The following is a 26460-nucleotide window of genomic DNA, read 5'->3' as shown; positions in this document are numbered from 1 at the left end:
TCAATGGGTCCAGTCATCGTGCCCAGAACATTCGGGACTTTCTCATCACCACAACTTTACTCATGCTGTGCCCACTAAGAACAGCCACCCCTTTTCCCACTGCCAAAGAAACTCCCATCAGCCTCTTCTGGCCCCTTCCCTCCACGTAGCCTCTCTGACTGCCCAGGCCAGGCCTGGAGCCTCCTTCAGCCTCTTTGTCTGAGCATCTGGTCCCCCACCCCCAGCCTCGGCCCTTCACCGCCTCATTCTACTAGCAACCATTGGCAGGAACTGAGCGTCTTATCTCTCGCCTCCTCTTACTGCACCCATGACAGGACTGGACAGCAGGTACTAATCAATCCACCGTGGGGTGAATGGCCTGGGCATGAGGTGGTCAGAGCCCAGCTCAGCCACCTATCACCTCTATGTCATTCAAATACATCATGTTTCTAAGAGCAGAATTAAATGGTGGCCTCCTCTGCCCCAGGACCTGTTTGGCTTCTTCCTCAGTCCTGCTCCTCTTCCAGGGCATGGGGGAAGGGAGTTGGGGCCCCCTGCCTCCAGGTGCCCTTCTGGAGGTACAGGCTCTCCCACCACGGTCACAGTGCAGGGTCCACCCAGATGCCAGCCTAGACTGTACTATCTGAGCAGAATCACTGGGTTGAATCACCCAGCTGATGGGAAGAAAGAGCCTTAAAGAGGTGGGTGTCTGCTGCACCCTCCTCCTCCCCAGGGCACCATCCCTGCTACAACACCCACTGAGTCTTCCCTAGCCTCTACTTGCATACCTCTACTGATGGTGAGCTCCGTCCCTCACAGCATCTCATCCTTCTCTGAGTTAGTTCATAACGACCTGAAACCTGCCTCTGTGGAAATTCTGCCCAGTTCATTAATTCTTTCACCAGTTCATTCAACACACATTGAGTGTTTACTGTATGCCAGTTGATGTGCCAACTTATTTAAGCTCCACAACATCTCTATGAGGTGGAAGATACTGATGATCATGATAATAGTGATGATGGTGGTAATGATGATGAGATGGTGATGATGGTGTTGATGATGGTAGTGACATTGATGACGGTGTTGATGATGTTGATAGTGTTGATGGTGATGGTGGTGATGATTTGATGATGATGGTGAAGATGGTGATGATGGTGATGGTGTTGGTGGTGATGGTGATGATGGTGATAATGGTGATGATGTTGATGATGGTAATACTGCTGATGATGATGGTGAGATAATGAAATGATGATGGTAGTGACAGTGATGACGGTGATGATGGCAATGATAGTATTGATTGTGATGACGGTGTTGATGTTGTTGGTGGTGTTGATGGTGATGATGGTGATGATGGTGATGAGATGGTGAGATGATGATGGCGTTTATGGTGATGGTGGTGTTGATGGTAGTGACAGTAATGATGGTGATGATGGCGGTGATGGTGATGACAGTGTTGATTGTGATGATTGTATTGATAGTGTTGGTGGTGTTGATGGTAAATGGTAATAATGGTGATGATAGTAATGTTGCTGATGATGATGGTGAGAAAGTGAGATGGTGATGATGGCGAGATGATGATGATGGTGATGATGGTGTTTACGGTGGTGATGGTGATGATAGGGATAATGGGGATGATGGTGATCACAGTAATGCTGCTGCTGCTGATGATGGTGAGATGGTGATGATGCTGCTGATTGGTAATGATGGTGATGATGGTGATGATAGTGATGATGGGGATGATGGTGATGATGGTATTGATGGTGATGACAGTGATGGTGATGCTGCTGCTGCTGACCATGAGAGGGTGAGATGGTGGTGATGATGCTGATTGGTGATAATGCTGATTGGTGATGATGGTGATGATGAAAAACCACTGTGGAAACAGGCTCAAGAGACATTGTCATTTGTGCAGAATCTCACAGTCAGGCAGTGGTGGGGCCAGGAGTTGAGTTTCCATCTGAGCGACTCCAAGCCCTATGCTCTTTTTTCCACTAAGTTGGACTCTCCCCCACCCCCACCATCACAGGACTTGGAGAGTGATAGTACTTGGGGGCAGAACTAGCCCATCTGGACTCTCAAAGTCCTCAAAAGAGGTAGCAGAGTCGGCCTGGGGGAGGGTCAGTAAGGGAAGCCATAGTAGCCAGGCAAGCCTTGGGGATCTCAGAAGTCGGGGAGCAGAGCACAGGAGCCACTGGGAAGGACTCCCCTCACCCCCGGTAGCCTCCTTCTGAGAAGGAAGTATTATTTAACCTGCATTGTGTTGGGAGAGAAAACACAGGGTCCTTGGAACACAGCCAGCCCCGTGCCTTCAGGCTGTTTGGCTTTGTTTGTTTTTTGGCCTTTTTTTTTTTTTTTCCTTTTTCTTTGGGCTAATTGTTCTCATTAAATCTTTTTGTCCTGTTTTGTTTTTTACAGGGCTGACAATGCTGCCCAGTGCTGGGGCTGCTTCCTGTGTTTCTGCCCCAGCGCAGGCCTCCACAGGGCCTTGCTTCCTGTTGTGAGCCATCGCCATGGCAACTTGAGGCCCGGTGGGCTCCACGGGCAGTGGGGAGGGGGTGACATCGGTGACATCACCCAATGAGAAGGCCAGGGGCTGGGGTCCGGGTGGGGGTGGAGGGGGGACTGGCAGACTGTGGCTGGAGCCGTGGGGTGCATTGCTGAGGGGTGACTCACAGTCCTGGGGTGGGGGGGGGAGTGCCCTCACATTCTTTCGGGAGGTAAACAAGGTCAGGGAGTGCGGCTGGGATCCTGTTTACCTGACCCCGACCCCTCAAGGGACCCAGAACCAGCGCAGGACAACACACTGTAACGGAACCAGCCAGACCTCTGGGGCTGGGGGCCCGGGTGGGAAGGCAAGAGGCTCAGCTCCCAGCTCTGGTAGGTGACAGCTCTGTGACCTTGAGCTGGTCAGCTGGCTTCCCTGGGTCTCCTTCCTCCATTCCCTGGGGCCTGGGCCTGGGCAGCCCCTGAAGAAGAGCCCACAGCTCTGGGCTTCTCTGTTTCCCACTCACCAACAAGGCTGGTCTAGGGCTGGCCCCAGACATCCAGTGCAGCCCCAGGGCCAGGGGAGAGCCAGCCTCGGAAGGAGGGAGTCGATGGGTGCACAGCCTCGGGGCCAGGCTGATGGGCTGGGGCCATCTCTGGAGTCACAGGGCTGCAGGGGGGGCAGCTCCTCCTCTCACCCCCATCCTGACCCCTGCATCTCCCTTCAGCCTTTCCAGGGCCATCTCCCACCTCCTGTCCCTGGGCCCCCCAGAGTGACAGCCTCCCTGCCCATCAGAGAGGGTCTAGGGGAGCCCCTCCTGGCTCCCTCTGCCATTTTCACTAGCCCATCCTGAAGTCTGCACCATGACTGACTCTGGGATTGATTCCACGGTTCTGGAGCCTGCAGGAACAGCTGGAGCTGGGGTTCCAGTCCCAGGATCTCAGACCCAAACCTCCCACGTTGACCCTTTGCCAACCGCACAGCAGATCAGCTGCCAACATGGTGTGGGAATGGGGGTCTGCGTCTCTGTACCCCGCCCCCCCATCTCAGGTGCCATATGGGGGTACCTAGAGATGACCCCAGCTGTCTCAGCTGGTTTGAGGCCGACTAGTCTAGTGGCTGAGAACACAGGCATCAGAATCAGAGGGCCTGGATTCAAGTCTGTCTCTTCTATTTGCTAGCTGGTGCCCTTGGGCAAGTTCCTTAGCTCCTCTGAGCCTCAGTTTCCTGATCTGTAAAATAGAATCTCCCAGGGCTGTGGTGGGATTGAGTTCATACACATGAAGCACTCACTTAGCACAGAGTAGACCCTCGGCTTGTGTCGAGCCCACACAAACCTGCCCCCCTGCGGCCCCCCCCACCCCCTCATCCTCCCCAGCAGGGCCCAGGTCCCCAGGTTCCCCCATCGGGAGCACTGACCCCAGGGCAGGAGCCTGCCTGCCAGATGCCACGTGGTTTTCCCATAAGGGGGCTGGGCTTGGGCTTCCCTGAACAGGGAATATCCTGTTCTCTGAGGGGGGCTGGGGGGGGGGGAGGAAGAGGAGCGGGGAGAACACAGCCGCTCCGCATTCCTGGCATTCTTGGCAGCTGCCCAGTCCAGCTGCCTCGTGCTGCCGGGGGCACTGGCCAGGGGCCAGCTGGCTCAGCAGGGCACAGCGGCATCCCACTTGCAGTGCCCTTTGGACTTGGGGTGTCAGAGGACCCCTCTCGTACCATCCCATCCGGCCCAGGCTATTACAGGAGCAGACAAACTCCGACCCTGGAAGCAGAGATTTGGGGGTTCTGGGGGCAGTCAGTCCACAGGGGAGTGGCTTCTGCTTTCAAGTCAACCTTGTGGGGCTCCCTAGCACACCAGCCCCCAAGGAAGCTCTGGAGAGTGGGTGGATGGAAGGAAAGAGGCAGAGGAGTCCCGGGTTCTAGTCTCCAGGGCCTAGGACAGTCGCTTCACCCTGGTCTCAGATTCTCCATCTGTGTCTCCCGCCTTGGGCTCCTGCAGCACCCTCTGGGCTGTGGGCCCCAGGCAGGACCCAGCTTTTCTGAAGTAGGCCTGGCGTAGCTCTGGTTACGGTGGTTTCCACGGTTTACTGAGGGCCAGCTCTATAATGGGTTCTGACGCTAGTATCAGCACGGTCTGGGGTTTTCGGGCTCTGGGGGCCCCCTTCCTGGGCGTGTCTTAGGGGTCCTGGGAGGGCAATAATTTGTCCAGGATCCCACAGTTAGCCAGGTTGAGCTGACCCCGGAAGCCATGTACTTGCTGCTCCCCACAAAGCCGCCCAGGGCAGCTCCCCAGGGATCTGATGCAAGGACGAGGCCTGGGAGCAGCTGGGGAACCTCAAGGGGCAGCAGAGCCAGGAGGGGCTGCTTTGGGGTAGACGGGGCTGGGGCCAAGCTGGGGGCACCCGTCTCTGGACTTCCTCTTTCCTCTCCCGCTGGCTCAAGGATCACCCCCACCCACTCGGCCCAGCCCTGCCCTGGGCTTTCCCCACCCTCTACCCCTCTAGAGTGGTCTCCACTGAATGCCCCATGTCCAAGTTCAGTAGCTCCCGTTGGCTCTGGGGACAGAGACCAGGAGAACCTGGCCCAGGCCACAAGGGGAGGCAGAATAAGTTTTTCCACTTGATTCAGGAGCCTCGAGAGTCCCAGGCACTGCTTGACTGTGTGTCTCTCTTCTCAGGACCTCAGCACCTCCACTTGCCAAGATGGTCTCTAGGGGCCAGTCCAGCTCAGACCTGCTGTGTGGTCCCGGGATTCTGTGACTCAAGGTCTCGGTTCTGTCCTGTCCACCTCTCTGCCTTGGCAGGAGCGGCCTTGGGAGTCTTGAGTGAGGAAGCCCCTTCCATCAGCTGCTTTGTCTGGGCTCCCCGGAGCTCAGCTCCCATCCAGGGCCCAGGGCCCAAACCCCTGCTGTCCCCACCACCTGATCCCCACCAAAGGCTGGACACCCCCAAAGCCATTGCCTCCATGTTCCCCCGAGCCCTTCTGACCCCTGCCCCTGCCTGCTTGCCCCATCTGCCGGCCCTGTCTGTCTGTCTCATCGTCTGTCTGTCTGTCTCGTCATCTGTCTGCCTGAGAGACAGTAGGAGGAAAAGGCTGGGACGCGCCCTGCTGGACACGTGTCCGGTGCATTGTTCACCCCCTGCTGGGAAATCACCTACATTGTCAAGATCGGGGCCCTGGAGGGTGTGAGTGTGTCTGCGAGTGCAGGGGGGATGGGGTGTGTGTGTGTGTGTGTGTGTGCCAGGTTCATCTATGTGTGGAATGCCGGGTTAAAAACACTACAATAAAATGATACAATGGAATGTTATGTGGCCAATAAATATGATGTCTTTGAGAATAGTGATGATGTAAGAAACGGTTCACCCTACAAGATTTAGTAACGGGAAAAAGTGTACTCCCAGAAGAAAAACTGCAAGTGAATACACCAAACGCCGCTGATGGTTATCTCTGGGTTGGGTAATTATGAGTGATTTCGTCTTCCCTTACTCTCTACATACTTTCTACATTTTCTACATTGAGCACCTGTTAGCTTTATAATCAGAAAGAGAATAAATGTAATAAAAACAAATTAAAGATTAAGTAGAAAACAAATAAACACATACGTAAAAATAAAGGAAATTAAGAACTAATGGAAAAAGATTAAACATAACCCTAGGCCAAAAGGTTCAAGTCAAGTTAGCCACATGGAGTGAGTCCCTTCTGCCGGCCCCATGTCCTGCTGGGATGACAGAAACCAACAAGGTGCATCGCACCTGCTGAGTACACTGCCCGTCAGAAGAGTGACAGTGACAAATCACACAGAGGCAGGTGGGATGGAATCCCCCTCGGGAGCACCCTGGGGTGGGGGGGACTCTTCAGGAAAGGAATTCAAAGAGGTGCTGACTGCAAGGAAGTCTGGACTGCAGAAGAGAAATGGGGATTCACTAGGAACAAATGCAAGGATTGATTAGCAATTCATTCATTCATTCATTCAACAAGTATATCTTGAGTACCTGCGGGTAAGAATGTGCCATGCACTATTTTGGGAGACTGCAATAAACAAAAATCTCTTCCCTCTTGGAGCTTCCATTCAAATGGAAGGAAACAGACAATAAAGCAATGAATGCATAAAATGTATGGCACGCCAGATGGGAAGAAGCGTTATGAAGAAATAGGAGGCGGGGAGAGGGTGGGATGGGAAAGGGCATGGGGGTGACATTTGATCAAAGACTAAAGGAAGTGCGGTGGCGACTCCCGGACTAGAGGAAGGCTCCAGGCAGAGAGGACAGCAAGTCCGAGGCGGGAGTGCCGTGGCGAGTCCTGGAAACCAGGGAGCCGGGGAGGGGAGCGCAGGGGGGACGGCCTGGGGTTGGACCACACAGGCCTTCTCGGCCCTGGTGCAGTCTTTTGGCTTTTACTCAGTGCCGCCATCTGACCCAGGCTGGGACAGGCTCGCTGGCTGCTGGAGCAGGGAAGCTGGCTCCTCCTCCTCCCCCCGACCTCCCAATGTTGGGGGGCCCAGGGCTCAATCCTTGGACTACACACATTCCCAGGGTGTGCTCACCCTGTCCCGTGGGTTAAATACCACCCCATGCCAATGCCTGAGAACACTGGGCCCCTCTCTGTCCTCCTGTCCCAGGCCCAGAGACAGGGACTGAGTGGGGAGGTGAAGAGAGGGATTTTCCTTTTGATGTGTTTTTTGTTTTGTTTTTAAGATGGGAGAAAAACTGGCATTCGCTCAGGGGGAATGATCTGGAGAGGAGAGACTGGTGGTGCAAGAGGGGAGGCCCACATTGCTGGGGGGGGTGGGGTCCGGGGCACCCGTGAAGGGCTGGCCCTGGGAGGACACACAGACCCTCCTCGGCAATAGGGGAAAGGCAGAGCATGGGGTGCAGGCCCTAGGAAGGGGCGAGGGGATAAACACTCCCATGACCCCCGCTGCTTTCTCAGTGAGAAAGAAGCACAGCACAGCCTGAAAGTGAGAGAAGGAGGTGCTAGAGGTTTCGGGAGCCAGCAGAAGGTGGAAAAGAGCCTTTTCAGATGGGGAGGGAGCAAGTGGACGAAGGAAATGTGGCAGCGTTGCCCAACGGCACTCTGGCAGTTCGCATTTTCTAAAGATGGCCACGCCCCACAAGCTCTTCTAGAACTTTCCACTCCCCTGTCAAAAGGCGGAGCTTAATTCCCCTCCCCTTGAATCTGGGCAGGCTTGTGACTCACCTGTTACCCATGGAATACAGCGGAAGGTTATAGAAGTCTCCACTTGGCTGCAGGAGCTCTCCTGCTGGAGCCCTGAGCCGCCATGTTGGGAGGAAGCCAAGCTAGCCCAAGCAGAGAGACCACGGGGAGAGACCCTGAGAGAACAGGGGAGAGAGAAATGTCCAGCCAGCCCAGGTGCACCAGCCCCAGCCACCATCTGACCACAACCTTGGGAGAGACCCTTCAGCTGAGCCCTTCTCCAGTTTATGACCCATGAGAGATAAAAAAATTACTGTTGTTTTAAGACTTTAATTTATTAAGCAGAAGCGGCTCATTGGAACAAACCCCGAAGGCCTACTTGAGATTTGTGGTCATGAATTTAAAGTAACACAGCACTGGGCCCAGCAATAGCCAACAAGCTACAACGGAGAGTGGAGCACAGCAGCTGCAGGAGAGGCTGGACGATGAAGGGAAAAGGTAGAGGGGGCTGGGCTTGGGTGTCAGGCTAAGGTGTTTGGACTTGACCCTGTAGGGGAGCTACTGAGGGTGCCCCAATGAGAGCTAGCTACTGCTACACACATGCCAGGCCCACTCAAGGTTTAGCAGTACAGCTACTATCCTCAGATGAACTGGGGTAGCCACAGGTCTAAGGTCTGGGTCCTGAGCCCCACTGGGTCCTCAGCCCCTTCTCCATCTCCCTGTGCCCCTAAGTATGCAGCCAGTGGACTGGGAAAGGGGAGAGGATGGTGAGCCTCGGTGACCCCATCTGAAAAATGGGGCATCAAACCTAAGACCCCTAAGTGGCCTTCTGACTCTGAGACTCAGGGCAGGAAAGGGTGTCCTTGGTCACGTCCACAGACGAGCATCGCCTGTGGGGTCAGGATGGACGCTGGGCAAGGCCTTCCCGAGAGGGAAGACTCAGGGGCTCCGGACGGCTGGTAGGCGATGCAGGAGGACAGGGAGGCCTGGTCCCCGTTACATGGCAGGGCCTGCTTAGGATTTCCTTGGTTCCAAGTAACAGGAAACCAAACTCAAAGTGGCTTTAAAACAGAAATGTATGGGCTTTGTAGTAAGAGAAAAGGGCAGGGGTATTTGGGGTTTCAAGAGGAGCTTGATCCAGCTGCACAGCAGGTGACAGGGTCCAGTGTTTCAGCCTCCAGGTCTCGGCCTTATGGCCTGGCCTTTGCCCCTTTCCCAGGCTGCTCCCGGCTGTTCCTGGGTCTGGGGACCTGGGTGCTTCTCTCTGCAATCCCCAAGGGGGAGAAGGTGTCCCTCCCTGAGGGCCCAGAGGCCTGAGAACTGAGAAGCCTTGGCCCCAATTGGCCTGACTCGGGCCTGTGCCCGTCCCGGAACCTGTCCCAGTGGCAGAGGGATGGGGTACAGTAACCGGTTTAAACCAGTCAGGGCCCTCCCTGGAGTCGGGGTGGCGTCTGCTGTAACCCAACCATGGGCTGGGAAACATGGGGTCCTGTTAGGAGGGAAGAAAGGGCATGGACGCCAGGGAGGCAGCCCCCCAATGTCTGTTATAGCAGGACACCCCGGAGAACAACAGGCAAGGACCTGCCCTTGGAGGGTCTCCCTGCACGCCCCCACCCCCATCCCTCCCAAGGCCACTGACTCCCTAAGTCCACCCGACTGAACCTTCTGGAGACTGCGTGCTCCGTCAGGGAGGAAGTGGTTGAGCTCCGGAAGGAGGGGACATCTCCCATCAGGGCTATTTCCAGACCCCGGTGCTGGCTGCCCATCTGGTCAGCCCTGGAGCCACAGGGTGGGGACAGCCACAGCCTTGGCCGGAGCCCAGGGCCTGCCTGGGACGCTTGGGCAGCTGGAGACTGATTACGCTGGGAACAGGACCCAGTGGGAAAGACATCTGACTCTTCCCAGCACCAAAAAAGGGAATAGAAAGGGCTAGTCCCAGCTTAGGCTGCAGGCAGGATCCGAGCAAGTGGCACATGGCAGAGAGCATCACGGCTTCCCTGTGGGCTGGGCCAGGGGCTTCCACAGAACCCCAGGAGGAAGGATGGGTGAAATGCACCCCATCACTCGGACGGAGGGGCTGAGGCCTTGAGAGATGTGACTCACCCAAAGTCACCCAGAGAGTTAGGGCAAAGCCAGGGCATAGCCCTGAGCTCTGAGCTCTCGGGTCCCCCCCTTCACCAGCACCGCCCCCATTGCCACCTGCGGGGAGGGCTGTGAAATCTCCCCGCAGTCCCCACTGTCTGAGAGGCAGGGGAGTACAGAGGAAAGGGGTGTGAGGGTCCGATTGGCCCCAGTTCAAATCCTGCCTCCACTGCTCTGGTTGTGTGAGCTCAGGCAAGTTACTTAACCTCTCTGAGCCTCTGCTTCCTCATTTGCAAAATGGAGAAACTAATACTTCTATCAAAGGTCTTTGGGAGCAGGAATTGGCATCACATATGTTAAGCAACTAGGTCACTGCAGCATGTGATAAATGCTGCATTCCTCATGTAATGGGAGGAAAGCAGTTTTCAAAGTTTGCATACGTTACCATGGCAGAAATGCAATAATACAGTTCTGAACCCAGTGCTGTGAGATCCAGGGGTTTGGGGGGCTCCTCCAAGTAAACACTGAAAAACAGAGTGGGGGGGGCATTTGTACAAATGTGGAGGGGTCCTTGCTTTCTGGGAGGAACTCAGTACTGCAGGGCCAGTTGCCCTGCTTTCCATGGGGATCAGAGCAGGTCTTGCAATCCCTGAGCCCAGACACAATAGGGGCAAGGAGATGAAGACAGGGGGTCATTGTCCAGCCTGCCTGGGCCCAGACCTCGCAGCTGCCAAACCATCTGGGGCACAGACCGTCCCTGGCTGCATGGAGAGTGGTGGACATTTGTCCCCCAGTTGCCACGGGAGACCCAGACTCTACACTGGGTGCTCTCTCCAGTGTCCTGACCATGACCCCAGAGCATCTCCAACCAGCAGGCCTGGGTGGGGCCTGGGAGGACAAAGCGGCCTTTGGGTTTCCCAGGCCAGGCAGGCCAAGCGTGCGTCAGCTCCTCAGCCAGCCAGAGACTGGGAAGTCAGTCCCGTCACCCCCTCTCTCTGTCGCTGAGCACACCTCATCAATTCTGTTACTGCAGCGACTTTAGACCCAGCTGCCCCTATCTCCCCCCAGTCCACCTGCTCACCACCAGCACACCTTCCTCCCAACCCTCACCATCAGTCTGTCCTGTGCTCTGCGGCCAGAGGGGGCTTTCAGAAGTGCAGTCCGACCACCACATCAGTCTCCAGCTTAGAATCCTTCAATAAATGTTCGCCAAGCATATATCTGACAAAGGAGTCATAGCCACAATATATAAAGAATTCCTACAAATCAATAAGGGAAAGAGGCAACTGGTAGTAAAAGGGCAAGACTTTGAACAGGCCCTTCACAAAAGAAGCCCTCCAAATGGCCTATGAATACATGGAAACATTATTAGTCATCGGGAAAATGCAGAATAAAACCACAGTGAGATGCCACTGCACACCCGCCAGAATTGCTAAAATGAAAATGACAGAAAATAGTGAGTGTTGGCGAGGACACGGAGCAGCTGGAACTGGGGGTGCTGCTGGTTCTGCCGCTTTGGAAACTGATCGGTCTTGCTCCTAAAGCCGGACATTCGCCTCCCCGCTCTCCAACAGCTCCACTCCTGAGCATATGGCCAGCGGAAATGATTGCAAACAGCCTCCAGGAGACACAGGTGAGAGTGTCTGTAGACGCCAGGCAAAGCCAGAAACAGCCCGAACGTCCCTCAGCAAGAGAATGGAGTGAGACTGAATGAGGGGCAATGGACACCCAGGACAGCTGTCTCCCATAGTGTTGGGGGGACATGTGTCATTTCATTTGTGTGAACCTCAAAAACAGACACAACTATCCTGTGCTGAGTCCCGGAGGACAGGGCCTGGGGAGGCCCGAGGGGGTTTCGGGAGGAGAAGGTGATGTCCTGTCTCTTAATCAGGGCACAGGTGTGCTTAGCTTGTGAAAATTCATCGAGCCTCACGCTTAGGAAAGGAGCACTTTCCTTTACATATCTTACTCTTCAATAAAAAGGTTTTCTTTTAAGATCTCTGTTTCCAGGGTGCAGTGCAAAGTCCTTCTTGGGTCCCTGGCAGCTTGTCCTCTGTCTTCCAGAATCCCTGCCAGTTCTCTGGACATGCCATGCAGGTCCCTCTGCCCAGAACTCCTCTGTCCCTCTGGCAAGCAGTCTGCCCAGGGTCACTGCCACCAGGAAGCCCTCCCTCCTGGCCCCGGACAGGGATGGTCATCCCTCCTGGGAGGTCCCTTTGCACCTTCATTTGGGCCCTCATTCACCTGACAGTCACTCCACAACTATTTACTGAGTGCTTGTTATGTGCTGGGCACATACAGCTGTGGATAAAACGGGTATTGGTTTATAAGCTAGATAAAACATTTTTAAATAACCACATAACTAAATAGACTGACAAATTGTGATAAATGTTGCAAAAGGAAACTTCAGGTGATCAGATAGAGACTAACGCAGGGAGTGGGGGACTGAGAGGAGCCGGTTTACACTAGGAGATCAGGGAAGGGTCTCCCATGCACAGACCTGGGAAAAAGTAGGGGCCAGGCCAGGTGGGGGAGCTCCCCAGGCTGAGAGACCCTCGCTGGACTGAGGACACTAAACTGTGAACTTTCTGGGGTCAGAGACTGTGTCATTCATTTCTCAATCCCCGGAGGCTTAGCACAGGGTCTGGCCAGTTTAAGAGTCTGGAAGTATGGAAGGAAGGGAGAAGGGAGAAGGGAGGAAGGGAGGAAGGGAGGGAGGAAGGAAGGAAGGGAGGGAGGGAGAGAGGAAGGAAGGAAGGAAGGAAGGAAGGAAGGAAGGAAGGAAGGTAGTTTGGTTGAAAGAGAAGGGCAAGGTGATCACAGACAGGGGTTGGGGCCTCAAGCACACAGGTTGCCCTTCACTGGTGTGTACCTCCAGCTGGCAAGGCCAGTGCAGGAATCAGAGGTTGGGGTCCCCAGCAGACAGACCGCCAGAAACTTCAGAAGCGCAGGCCAAGCCTTCCTTCCTTCCTTCTACAGAAGCTTATTGAGCACCTACCATGCTCCAGACCCTACATAGAGGCTGTCGCATTCCTGCCACATCTCCAGCAGGCTGCTTCTCCTCTGGCCTCCCTGGGGCCCAAGTCTCCCCTTGTGAGAAACAAGCACTATTCTTAAAAAGGAATAAACGCTCACCCGATTGTGGAGAAGAAAAGAATTTATTCACGGTCTTGCAAGAACGGGCGCCCAACCAAATGTGGGGGTTGGTGCGCAGAACAATAGACTCAGCAGTATTTATTTCCTACACCTAACCGCAAGTCCCTCCCCTGTTTCCCCATTGGCTGGATACTCCAGAGGTTACATTCTATTTGACAAGCCTAACTAGCCCAGTAAATTTGAAACATGCAGCCTGCCCAAATTGGAAACATTTGAAATATGTTTCCTGTGCAAATTTGCAACATTAGGAACCCTTGGAACAAATCTTCACCCCTGACTATAATGGTTATGCCCAGGCTTCTTTACAGCCAGTCTGGGCTAGTTTGGTAATAAGTTATGAGGCTATTCTTGGAAACTCTACCCTGAGTCTCCACCTTGCAAGGGTAGTAGGTAGTGGGCAGATAAGCAGGGGGACTGAATGTGGATTACAGTTTGTCTTTTTAACTTTTTGCCAATTTCTCAACTGCCCCAGACTGCAAAGCACACCTATTCTGTGTGAAAGCTAAACTTAATTTCATTCTCACACCCTCCACTTCCAGATGATTCCTCACCTCGTGACTCAGTTCTCCTCTGTTGGACCAGCTGCACTCTCTCCTGATTATTGGGAAATTCAGGAGAAACTTAGGCTACTCCCACTCGTTACTCACAATATCAAACATGACTTCAGGAACAGTTGTTCACTTTGCCAAAATAATCTCTGCTTTACCAGAGAAATTCCCAAAGTTCTTTTATTTAGTCTTTCCAAAAGGATCACCCATACACTCCTGGCAGGAGCATAAACTGGTATTGCAATTCCAGAAAGCAATATGCCAGCAACTGGAGCAATTATGAAATCATGTGCCTGGGACCCAGCAACCCCATTCCTGTGTGTAAACTCCAGAGCGTGCTGCACCCAGGTACAGGGGTGCACAGAGGGACAAGCCCAAGATGTTCCAGGCAGCACTGTTTCTGGGGCTGCGAGTTGGAGGCAACTCAAATGCTCCTCACAGAGAAATAGGTAAGTAAAAAATGGTGGCTGTGCATGGGGATTAGAAGAATCAGCCCAGACATACATAGGGCAACATGGATGGAACCAAAGAGGCCCAGTTTTGAGTTAACAAGGAAAGAAACAAAATGGGATGTCTGTTATGATACACACACCAAACAAACAAACAAACAAAGCAATCCTACATACTTGTTAAGGATGCATGAATATTTAAGGGCATATATCACATACAGAGAGAGCCTTTGGGGGAAGGAAAACAGGGATGGAGTTCAAGGATGAGGGGGAAATTTTTATTTTAATACACGTACACACATACATATATACTATTGTAAAATACGAGAGAAGTCTTATTGTGGGCAATGAAAATGTGTTAAAAATTGAGGCATATAATTAACTCAATGATCCACTTGAGATAAAAAGTAAAATAAAATTTAAATTTTAAAAGTTTACTACTTCAGGGAAAATGTAGTAGATGTACTCTACCCTATGCCTCCTGCTAAGTACAACTAAAAACCCTGGACACTGTATATAAAACAAACATAAGAAGACTCTAAACGGTGGACAGAAGAAGGCAGATCAGCTGGGGGCCTTAGGACCTGAGGGAAAATATGGCGGTGAGTTCCCTGAGTTTTCTTTTTGCCTCATATATCCCAGATTTGGAACTGGGGAAGCCAACAACCCAGAAACACCAAGGGGCATAGACCAAAAAAGCCCCAACAAAAACCCCTTCTGTAGCTGAAGAACCAGGAGAGGGGCAGTCCAGCAAGACAAAACAAAACCAAACAAAACCAACAACCTTTTAGATGACAAGCCTAACTAGCCCAGTAAATTTGAAACATGCAGCCACTCTATTCCAGCCAAATCACTCTATTCCAGCCAAACACCACAGAAAAAATCTGTGGCCCTACCCATGCCAGCAAAGTCCAAGTGGAAAACCTAGACTTCTACTCTCATCAGGCTGTAAGGAGGGTCCCCAGCCCCAACCAGGGCCCATCAGAGAAGGCTGGGGTGGGGGGAGCCAGGAATTCCATAACCCACCACCACTGAGAAGCCCCATCACCTCAAGTGTCAGCAGAGGTCAAGTGGGGAACTTGGGCTTCTACCTCTACCTGGCAGTAAAGAGGCAGCACTACTACTTCACCTGTTGAGGCAGTGTCAGAAAAAGCCAACAAAAGCAGTAGGTTCAATATGATCCAGAGTCTCATAACATAATACCCCAAAAGTCCAAATTTCAACCCAAAAGCCCTTATCATACCAAGAAACAGGAAGATCTCACACTCAATGAAAAAAAAGACAACAGATGCCAACTCAGATAACAGAAGTGTTAAAATTATCTGACAAAGATTTTTAAATAGCCATCATAAGAATGCTTCAGTGAGCAATCACAAACACATGTCAAACAAATGAAAAAATTAAAAGTCTCAGCAAAGGAATGGAAGATTTAAAGAAGAACCAAATGGAAATTTTAGTGCTGAAAAATGTAATAACTGAAATAAAAAACTCAGTGTATGGGCTCAACTACAAAGTAGGGGAGACAGAGGAAAGAATCAGTGAACTGAAACATGGAGTAATAGAAATTATCCAACCCAAATAGCAGAGAGAAAATAGACTGGAAAGGGAAAAAAAAATAACAAACCTCAGGGACCTGTGGGAATATAAAAAATATATAATATTCATGTATAGATGGAGAGAAAAAATAGGGCAGGTCTACAAAAGTACTTAGAGAAAATTTCCCACATTCAGCAAAAATGAATGAGCCTACAGATTTGAGAAGGTGAGTGAACTCTAAATGGAATAAACCTGAAGAAATACACACTGAAACTCATCGTAGGCAAACTTCTAAAAACTAAAGACAAAGAAAAAGTCTTGAAGGCGGCAAGAGAGAAAGGAAACCTTACCTTTAGGGGAAAATCAATTAGAAAGAGGATTTCTAATCTGAAACCATGGAGGCCAGAAGGAAGTGGCCCAACATTTTTTGAGCATGGAAAGAAGAGACTGGTCACCCCAGAATCCTGTTTCCAGTGGAAATATCATTCAGGAATGAAAGGGAAACTAAGACATTCTTGGCTGAGGGAAAATGAAGAGAATTTGTCATCAGCAGAACTGTTCTAAAAGAGTGGTTAAAGGTTAAAGGTCAAATGTCAGGAAGGAAGAAAGAACATGGTAAGTTTAAAATATGAGTAAATAGATCGGACTTCCTTCTCTCGAGTTTCCTAAATTATTTTGAAGGTTGAAGCAAAAACTATAACACTGTCTCTCCTGGTTCCAAATGTATATAGAAGAAATATTTAAGACAACTATATTTTAAATGGGGGGGGGTAAAGGGACATAAAAGAAGGTAAGATTTCTATACTTCACTCTCACTGGTAAAATGATGACATTAATAGGCTGTGATATATTATGTACATATATAATGAAATATCTACAGCAACCACTAAACAAGCTACATGGAGAGACATACTTAAAAGCACTATAGATGAAGCAAAATGAAATTCTAAATAATGTTCAAGTAACCCATAGGAAGGTGTAAGAAAAAGATAGCAGAGAAACAAAGAATGAGCAGAAAACAAAAAAATAAAATTACAGACTTAGGCCCTAATGTATCAGTAATTACATTAAATGCAAATAGCCTAAATACACTAAATAAAAGACAGAGATTGGCAGAGTGGCTTAAAAAAAACATGACCCAACTCTACATTTATTTCAAATATAGCCACATAAGCAGGTTGAAAGTAAAAGGATGGAAAAAGATACATCATGCAAACATTAATCAAAAGAAAGCAGGGATGTATCTATTTGACAGACCCAGGGCAGTTAATCTCTCCTTATAAGGTTTCTGCTAAAGATGCAAGGAAAAGATCTTTGCACTTTCTGTCTGTCTAATGGTGGCAACCAAGGTTTTTTTTTGGGAATAACAGGAAGTACTAAAAACATGGGGAGAAGATAATTTTTGCCACGCAGAAATAGCCTTGTAAACAATGAAGAATCTGTTTTACTCCATAAAAGTAAACTTAAAATTTGAATTTACATGGAAAAAGAAAGCAGGAGTGGCTATATTAATGTCAGATAAACTGGACTTCAGAGCAAAGAAAATTATCAGAGACAGAGAAAAATAATATGTAATGATAAAATGATCAACCCACCAAGAAGAAATAGCAATCTTAAACATGTATGCACCAAACAACAGAACTGCAAATATAGGAAGCAAAAAACTGATAGAACGAAAAGGAAAAATAGTCAAATTCCCAATTATAGTTGGAGACTTCAATACCCTCTCTCAACAAGTGATAGAACAATTAGAAAATCAGCAAGAATATAGAAGAATTCAACAGCACCACCAACCAACAGGATTGATCAACATTTATAGAACACTATACACAAAAGCAGAATACATGTTCTTTTCAAGTGCCCAAGGAATATCTGCCAAGATAGACCACATCCAGGGTCATAAAACAAACCTCAGCAAATTCAAAGGAATTAAAATCATATACAGTATGTTCTCCAACCACAGTGGAATTAACCTAGAAATCAATAAAAGGAAGGTAATGGGAAAATCTCCAAACACTTGGAAATTAAACAATGCACTTCTAAATAATCCATAAGTCAAAGAAGAGGTCTCAAGGTAAATCCAAAATTACAATGAACTGAATGAAAATAAAAATACAACATATCAAAATACGTGGGGCATAGCTGGAACAGTGCCTAGAGGGAAATTTATAGCATTTAATGTACACTTTAGAACAGAGGAAAAGTCTCCCATCTCAGAAACTAGAAAAAGAATAGAAAAATAAAATCAAAGCAAGCAGAAGGAAGGAAATAATAAAGATAAGAGCAGAAATTAATTAAATTGAAAACAGAAAAAACAACAGAGAAAATCAATGAAACGGAGATGTTTTCTTGAAAAAAAATCAATAAAATTGATGAAAGTCTAGCAAGAGTGACAAAGGAAAAAGAAAAAGGACACAAATTACCAATATCAGGAATGAAATGGGGGATATCACTGCAGATCCTGCAGACATCAGAATGATTATAAGGAAATATTATAAATAACTCTACACACATAAATTTAACCACTTAGATGAAAAGGACCAATTTCCAGATAAACTCAAACTACCACAACTCACCTGATGTGAAATAGATAATTGAATAGCCCTATAACTATTAAGGATATTGAATTTATAATTTAAAAACTCCCCCAAAAGAAATCTTCAGGCCCAGAAGGCTTTACCATAGAATTCTAGCAAATATTTATAGAATCATTAACACCAATTCTACACAATCTCTTCCAGAAAAGCTAATATTACACAGATACCAAACCCAAACAAAGACAGTACAATAAAAGAAAACTACAGACTTATATCCTTTAAAATAAATATAGACGCAAAATTCCTTAACAAAATATCAGCAAATTCAGAAATATAAAAAGAATAATATACCATTACCAAGTGGGATTTTTTCCAGGGATGCAAAGCTGGTTCAATGTCCAAAAAGCAATCAACATAATACCTTATATTAACAGGTTGGAAGAAAAATCACACAATCATATTGATCGATGCAGAAAAAGCATTTGACAAAACTCGACATTCATTCATGATAAAAACTCTAAGGAAAAAGAAAGAATAGAGGTGGACTTTCTCAACTTAATAACAAGTATCTACAAAAGACCTATAGCTAACTTTACACTTATTGATGAAAACAAAATTCTTTTCCCCTATTATCAGGAACAAAGAAGGATATCTACCATCACATTCTTATTCAACATAGTGCTGGAAGTTCTAGCCAGTGCAAAAACACAAGGAAAGGAAATAAAAGGCATATTGATTAGAAAGGAAGAAATGAAACTGACCCTATTTGCAGATAACATGAGTGTGCAGAAAATCCCATGGAATCTGCAAAATAAAACAAATTCCTAGAACTAATAAGTGAGTTTAGCAAGATCACATGATACAAGAGAAACTCAAAAATCAGTTGTATTTCTATTTACTAGCAATGAACATATGGACATCAAAATTAAAATCCAACGCCATTTACAATCACTACAAAAAAAAAAAAAACAAAAGACTTAAGAGTAAATCTAATAAAATGTGTATGGACTTGCGTGCTGAAAACTACAAAATGCTAATGAAAGAAATCAAAGAAGAACAATAAATAGAGACAAGCTATGTTCATGGATCAGAAGACAGCATAGTAAAGAGGTCAATTCTCCCCATATTGACATGCAGGTTTAGTGCATTACTGACCAAAATCCCCAAAATATTTTCAAAATAATTTTGAGAAATAAGAATAAAATGGGAGGACTCAGTCCACCCAATTTTAAGACTTACCATAGAGCTGCCGCACTCAAGAAGTGTGGTGCTGGCCGAAGGACAGACCCACACGTTATGTCAAATCGATTTTTGACAACAGTGCAAAAGCAATTCATTGGAGGAGAGATAGACTTTTCAACAAATGGTGCTGGAGCAATTGGACATCCATGGGCAAAAAGAAAAGAAAAGAAAAGAATTTTGACCTGTCTTACATCTTATAGAAAAGTTTACTTAAAATGGATTGTGGACTTAAATGTAAAACTATAAAACTTTCAGAAAAATATCTTTGGGATCTAGGGCTAGGCAAAGAATTCTTAGACTTGACAGCAAGAGCCTGATCCATTAAAGGCAAAATTGATAAAATAGTTTGCTCCATGAAGGAAACTGTTTAGAGGATGAAAAGACAAGCTACAGTCTGGGAGAAAATGTTTACAAACCACATATCCAATGAAGGACTAGTATTCTCAAATCTCAACAGTAAAAAGACAAACAATCCAATCAGAAAAACAGGCAAAGACACAAAGAGACATTTCACTGAAGAGGATCCATGGATGGCAAATAAGCACATGAACAAATGTTTGACATCGTTAGCCATCAGGGAAATGCAAATTAAAACCACAAGGAGGTATCACCACACATCTACCAGAATGGCTAAAATAAAATAGTGACAACACCAAATGCTGGCAAGGATGTGCTGGTGGGAACATAAAAGGTTACAGCCATTCCAGAATACTTTTCGGCAGCTTCCTAAAAAAAAAAAAAAAAAAAAAAAAGGTATCAAACATGAAACTACCATATCACCGGAAATTGCACTCCCGGGCATCTGTCCCAGAGAAAGGAAAACTTATGTTCACACAAAAACCTGCGCACGAATGTTTATAGCAGCTTTAGTCATAATAGCTGAAAACTGGAAACAACCCAGATGTCCTTCAAGGAATGCACGGTTAAAGAATCTGTGGTATCCCACTCAGCAATAAAAAGCAACCAACTATCAATGTGTGCAACAACCTCTATGGAATTATGCTGTGCGAGAAAAGCCAACCCCGAAAGATTGCATATTGTATGACTCCATTATGTAACATGCTTGAAAAGGCAAGATTACAGAAAATACAGAGACGGAGAACAGATTAGTGGTTGCTGAGGGTAAAGGTGGAGGTAGGGCTCAGAGAGAAGAGAGGGTGGCTATAAAAGGGCGGCGTGGGAGATCCTTGTGGTTGGGATGTTGTATTATTGCTTTGCAAGATATTGCCACCAGGAAAAACTGGGTAGAGGGTACATGAAGAGCCCTCTTTTATTTCTTACAACTGCATATGAATCTACAATGATCTCAAAGTAAAAATTCAGTTATAAAGAAATTTACCCTTTATCGTCTCCCTCTTCCCCTCCCATTCCCTCCCTGCCACGATGAAAGCTGGGGTTGATCCCAGCTTCCAGGGGCCGAGCTGTCGCGAAGGAAGTCCAGCTGTGACAGGAAGCCCAGGGCCGGGAACCACGGCCACCACCTTTGAGAAAACACAGACAATGGGGCTAAAACCAGATGCTAAAGGCCGGCAACCACGGTTTCGAGTGTTGAAAAGAGGAGATTCGCTGATTCCAGAAAATAAACCCGGAGCTGGATGTCGGGCCCTGGCAGACTCCCAGGGCTGATGACACTGACATTTTGAGAGTTCTGGGGGCATCACCTAGATCACCAGGATTCAGGTGGGGTCTCCAAGAAACGGTCATGGTGGCAGGCCATGGGTCTGTACAGGGCCACCTGGCTGGGCCATCCGAGCACACAAGGGACCGTGTGTGTGCAGATTTTGTGCAGCATCTGAACGTCACTCTCAGATGTCCTTGTGGGTAAGAAAAAGATTTGGAGCTGACCCACAGCCCAGGTGAGGGGGCAGTTATAACTGACAAAATGCCTGATGGGTGATGCACAATGTGTACTGATCAATGCGGGGCCTCATAAAAGCTCCCCATCGGTTATTGCTGTACAACTCCTGCATCTGTGAGCTGCTGCTTTTTGGCACAAGCTGTTCCTCTGCTCCCTTTATCCCTGAGCACCCCACCACCACCACCACCCCAACCTTGAAAATTCCCCTTTCCCAAATCTTCCCTCAAAGAATTGTCTGAGGCTGCCTTGTTTCAACAAAGGTGTGACATGGTGTATCCCCTTTGTATTAGTCAGGGTTCTCCTGAGAATTGGCTCATGTGACTGTGGGGATTGGCAAGTCAGAATTCCGTAGGGCAGACTACAAGTTGGGAACTCTGATGAAGATGTCAACGAATTCCTCAGGAGACCCTGGCTGACTGAAGTAGAGATAGAAATTCTTTCTGACTGTTGAAATCATCAGTTCTTTCTTTAAGGCATTCATCTGATTGGGTGGGACTTCTCTCATTGCTGAAGGCAGTCTCCTTTGTTGGTTGTAGATGCAATCAACCATAGACGCAATCAGCTGACTAATGATTTAAATCCTCGAAATTCCTTCACAGTAACAATCAGGCCAGGGCTTGCTTGACCAAGCAAGTGGACCCCATAACCTCACCAAGTTGACACATGAACTTAACCATTACACCCCTTTAACAGACAAGGCTGCTGACCCCAGAGAAGGGAAGTGACCACTCCTGGTCACCCAGCAGACCAGGAGTAGAACCCAGGCATCTGGCACCTCACCCAGCTTCAGTTGGTCAGCATTGGAGGAGAGAGGAACCTCACACCTCACCTGGAGGAGAGCATAACCAGTGTCCCCTGCCCCAGCGCCCTCTCTCCACCCCTGCACCCCCTGGTTCAGCCCCTCAGCATCTCATACAGGCACCAGTTGTTCATCAGTCATTCAACAAAATGTCTTGAGAGCCTACTGTGTGCCAGGCACTATTCTAGACTCTGAGAAATGAGCAGCGAACAAAACAGACACGATCTTCCCTGCCCTCATGGAGCTCATGTTCACGCCTGCGGCTGGGGTCTCCCTCCCCCAGGTCCCCATCCTGCTCTGCAGCCACCTGAGGCTTCAGGTCACATAGAGCAGGTCCTGTCACTGGGTGGCGGATGGGGGCTGGGGGGCTTGGGCCTCATATTCAAGGAAGACCTAGTTTGACTTTTGAGGTCATTTCCAACTGAGGATCTACATACAGTCATTGCATGCCATGCTGTGTACTAAGCATTACTGATTGATGTACAAAATTTAAAATATAGCATAACTTTGCTAACCCTGTGTGAATATTTTTTCTTGCTTTAGAGATAACCAAAAGCCTAAAAAAAAAAAAAAAGAAAAAGTTTTCATGCCTCTCTGGACCTGGATGAGGGGTCTCAGACCCCACCTAATCTGGACCCTGCCTTCCCAGCCTGCTCTCCCATGGCCCCCTGTTCCTCCCACGTGTTCTCTTCTAGGGTGGGGAGGAGAGAATCCTACCCTGAGATCACCAGCTCCAGGGTCCAAGCCCTGACCCTGCCAATTACCTCTGAGGCTCTGAGTCAGTTCTCTTCCCCCTTATGGCCTCAGTTTCCCCATCTGTGAAGTGGGAGCAAGGTGGTGGCCTGAAGGGTCCTTTTCAACATTAAGATTCCTTGATTTCCCCCTGGGCTTCAGCTCCCTGAGGACCAGGTCTGTGCCCCCTGCCAATTCATGCCCCTCGGGCACACACAGTAGGTCTTCAGGAAGCATGGGGAAGACACAGTGTTCTCAAGTCACAGACCCCCTGGCTGTCGGGGCCTGTGTGGGACATGCTGTCTTCCCCAGCAACTCTGGCCATCTTCTTGGCTTCATGAGGCCCACTCGTCAGCTATAAGACAGCACTTCCTGGCCGTGGCCACGTGGCCCCTCAGTGGGGGTCTGGCTGTGATGAGCTCATCTGTGTTAAAGGCAAGAAAGCCAAGGCGTGTCCCCTAAACCCCCAGCTCAGCTTCCTCCTGCTAACATGCTCACACACACACACACGTACATTCACCCAAATACACACACACAAACACAAGCATACTCACCTGGGTGCACACACATATGCACGCTATCCTGAGTGCACACACATGCACCTGCACACTCATCCGAGTACACAAAAAACACGCATACTATTCCAAATGCATACACACACTCATCTGAGTGCACACATGTATGCTTGTCCGGGCTGCACACACATGCACACTCATCTGTGCACACACACACACACACCAGGCTTTGGCTACATCTCCCATGAGTCACAGGGTGACTCACAGGCTCATCCCTCCTTCCCTGATCCTCAAGCAGAGAGCCTGGGGACGGAGAGGGAGAGGTGGTGTCAGTGACTCTAAGAAGGAACTGGACCCCGCGGGAGCCCGAGGACAGCCAGGGGCAGGGCCTGGGTGGGGGGCGGGGTGAGTCCAGGGTGTCCTGCCCGCACTGGCCTGGGAAATAAGGCAAGTCACCAAGTCACCAAGCCTCCTTCCCTCCGAAGCCTGTATCCTCCGCCCCTCCGCTCCCAGCTCCTCCCCTCCCTGCAGCTGCCGGCCCACCCGGCCCTGGCTCCAACCCAGGCCCCGCCCGGATCTGGTTGACCTTCAGACTGGGCCCAGCCAGCTTCCTAAATGGGGGGCAGCGTGGGGAGGGCCATGATGGGTAAGAGAGCTGCGGCCCCAGGCCCTTGGGACACCCACCACTCCCCACACACAGCCGCCCAGGGCATCGTGGGGGGTGGGAGCCACACACTGGAGCCATCAATGACCAAGGGCCCCCTGGGCCCCACCCCACCCTGACCTGCAAGTCCTTCTCAGCCACAAAGTCCTCCTTATTCGGGGCCTCACGTGGCGCTCTCCACCTCCGCGATCTGTATGGAGACAGGGCAGGAGGGGGGCCTGGGCAGGGCAGAGTCCAGGCAGGGCAGAGGCTGGGACAGGACTGGAACCCCTGGGAGAGGCTGGGGCTCTGGGGAGCTGGTTCAAGAAGCTGCAGATGGGCCCCAGCAGGGAACCCCACACTGGTTTGGGCACTTATGTGTTTACTATCTGCCCCTCCCCCCATGTCCCTCCCTGTGCGTGCCCCCAGAGCCTGGCACCCAGCGGCCCACCAGTGTCCGCGGAGTGACTGGCCCAGGCAAGGACAGAGCTGGGAGAGCTGAGAGCCTAGGGGCAGGGCCACCAGGGCTGGGACCGCCAGGCCACACCTGGGGCAGTCAGCTCCTCGCCATGCCTCAGTTTCTCCACTTTGGTAGTGTCCTGCCATGACTGACTACTCTGAGGCAGCTCTTGGCAGGGCTGGTGGGAGACAGGGTTGGGGGTGGGGGCTCTCATGGGGAACACTTCCCCTCCCTGCACCCCCCACAACTGCTGGGGAAAGACTCCCAACCTCCCGTCTCCCACTCAAGGTGCCCTCCACATCCACGATCATCCTCTGGACCGAATCCCGGACCCCAGATCCTGCTGAGCTCACCAACCCTGGGAGGGGGCAGATGAGCTGGGCCTGACCCTGGGGAAGCAGATGGTGGGGAGCAGAGGGGGCCCTGGGTCTGAGGGTGTCTCCCTAGCACTGCCCAGGACAGGTGGCTGTGGAGCCGGCCTGGGGGAGGCCTCAGGTGGCCCCCACGCCCCTGCTTCCTGCCTTGATTAGCAGAAACATTCCTACATCTGTCATGGGAAGACAGCCTGCTCCTGGTCCTCAATCACCCAGGAAACGCAAACACATCCCAGCTGCCCTGGGGCTTTCCTCTCACAACATCGTGGCCGTTCCCGGGGTGCCCCACCCCACCCCAGAGGCAAGGGGCAGGTGCGTGGGAGAAGCCCCCCCCACCAGACCTCAGCTTCTGCTGCAGTGGGGAGATCTGACTCACAGCTCTCACCCCCTTGCCTCCCTCCTTACACACACAAGCTCACACACACACACACAACACACACACAGGAAAGCACAATGTACTCAGCATGCAGAGACTCACAGCCACGCCTGCAGGCAGCTGTGCACACACACAGGGGCACCGGCAGAGAAGGGTGTGCATATGCACACACACACAACTTTATCCTGAGCTGATTTTCTGGAAGGCAGAGGCAGCTCTCTGAATCAGCACAGAGTAGGTACCCAGTGACTGTCCTTCAGCCCTCCTTGACCTTGAACCCACTGGGTGATGTACTTATTTCTTCCATCCACTTCCATTGCCATCTCCCCACACTGGGATATGAGCTCCACATGGACGGGATCTTTGTCTGGTTCACGATTTTATCCCCAGACCGACACATGGTAGGTGCTCAATAAACATTTGTGTGTTGTGTGAATGGCTGGGCAGCCCCTCCTGGGGCCCTGGGCCCCGGCCTCACTGCAGCCCTGCGGCCACCGCCCTCACCCCCAGGCAAGCTCAGATGTGAACTGACCAACCCCCCTGACGCCCAGGTCTCTGCTCTCAGCCTAGCTGGGAGGTGCTGCCCTCTGACCCCTCCACCCTCATCTCCCCAGATAGCCCTGCCTCTGGTCGTGCTTGATTCCCCTGTGGGCAGATGCAGCTGCTGCAGGCTGGCCAGCCCTCAAGGTCAGGTTCACACCCCCCTCCTTCAAGGCATCAACCCCCACTCCCCTGCAATTACCTGGGGCCATGCTAGTCTCCCTCTCCAGCCCCCAGAATCCCCCAGGACCTGTGCTGGGTGAGCAGGTGAGGAGGGCACCCCCTGTCCCTGTCTCAGGGAGCCCAGGGCAAACAGGCAGTGACAACACAGAGAGGTGCAGCCATTCTGGGGGGGCGCACAGGACTGTGGGGGATCAAGGGGGTCCCACCTGGAAGGCTTCCCAGGGGTGGTGAAACCTAGGAGAGGAGATTCCGCCAGTTATTTATTTTGGCTCTTTGTGGGGGCTGCGCTGCCGAGCCCCTTGTTGGCACCGCCCATGGCACTCTCCCATGGCTTCTCCCGCGTCCTGCCCTGCAGCCATGCAGAACTGGGTGCTACCCGAGCTCCTGGGGCACGCCCCCACCCCTCCTCTCACTCTCGCTGCCTTTGCTCCTGCAGTCCCATCCCCCCTTCCTCATCCACTTTGCTGAACATCCACCGCCCCCTCAAGCTTGGCCCAGACGTCTTCTTTCCAAGCCCCCCCCGCCACACACACACACACACACACACACACACACACACACACACACACTCCTTCAGCAAAGTTGGGGACCTTTCTCCCTGATGTTCCCACAACCTCCCATGACCTCCTTGTTACCCCGGCTTTGATCGTGGGCCTGCCGTCTGTCCCAGTTTCCCTGAGCTCCCTGTGGGCAGGGACCTGGTCTTGTTGATCTCCCCGTGCCCAGCACAGAGTGGGGTTGTCTTGCCTTCAGGGGTGGGCAGGGCGATAGTGTACTTACTTAACCTTGTTCCCCCTGCAGTGCCTCAGTGGTAA

General features: G+C 50.4%; 1 protein-coding gene across 1 annotated transcript; it reads left to right on the top strand.

Annotated features, from left to right (window-relative positions):
* The first annotated feature begins 237 nt into the window (after nt 1-237).
* LOC119541758 lies at nt 238-5732 on the top strand. Its single transcript, XM_037845980.1, has 3 exons — nt 238-327; nt 2395-2507; nt 5139-5732. Exons 1-3 carry the CDS (start codon nt 308-310, stop codon nt 5648-5650), a joined length of 645 nt encoding a protein of 214 aa, XP_037701908.1. The 5' UTR covers nt 238-307; the 3' UTR covers nt 5651-5732.
* Nucleotides 5733-26460: the final 20728 nt, after the last annotated feature.

This window comes from Choloepus didactylus, chromosome 8, assembly GCF_015220235.1.
Source record: "Choloepus didactylus isolate mChoDid1 chromosome 8, mChoDid1.pri, whole genome shotgun sequence".
NCBI lineage: Eukaryota > Metazoa > Chordata > Mammalia > Pilosa > Megalonychidae > Choloepus > Choloepus didactylus.
The sequence above is the reverse complement of the archived record's forward strand: the minus strand, read 5'-3'. Positions and strand labels throughout refer to the sequence as shown.

What these genes read in the sequence shown, in the direction of transcription:
- LOC119541758 (XM_037845980.1), top strand. Translation starts at nt 308, where the DNA reads ATGACAGGACTGGACAGCAG. An exon ending in ATGACAGGACTGGACAGCAG is followed by an intron (nt 328 to 2,394) that starts GTACTAATCAAT and finishes TGTTTTTTACAG; the next exon opens with GGCTGACAATGCTGCCCAGT. An exon ending in CCATGGCAACTTGAGGCCCG is followed by an intron (nt 2,508 to 5,138) that starts GTGGGCTCCACG and finishes CTCTCTTCTCAG; the next exon opens with GACCTCAGCACCTCCACTTG.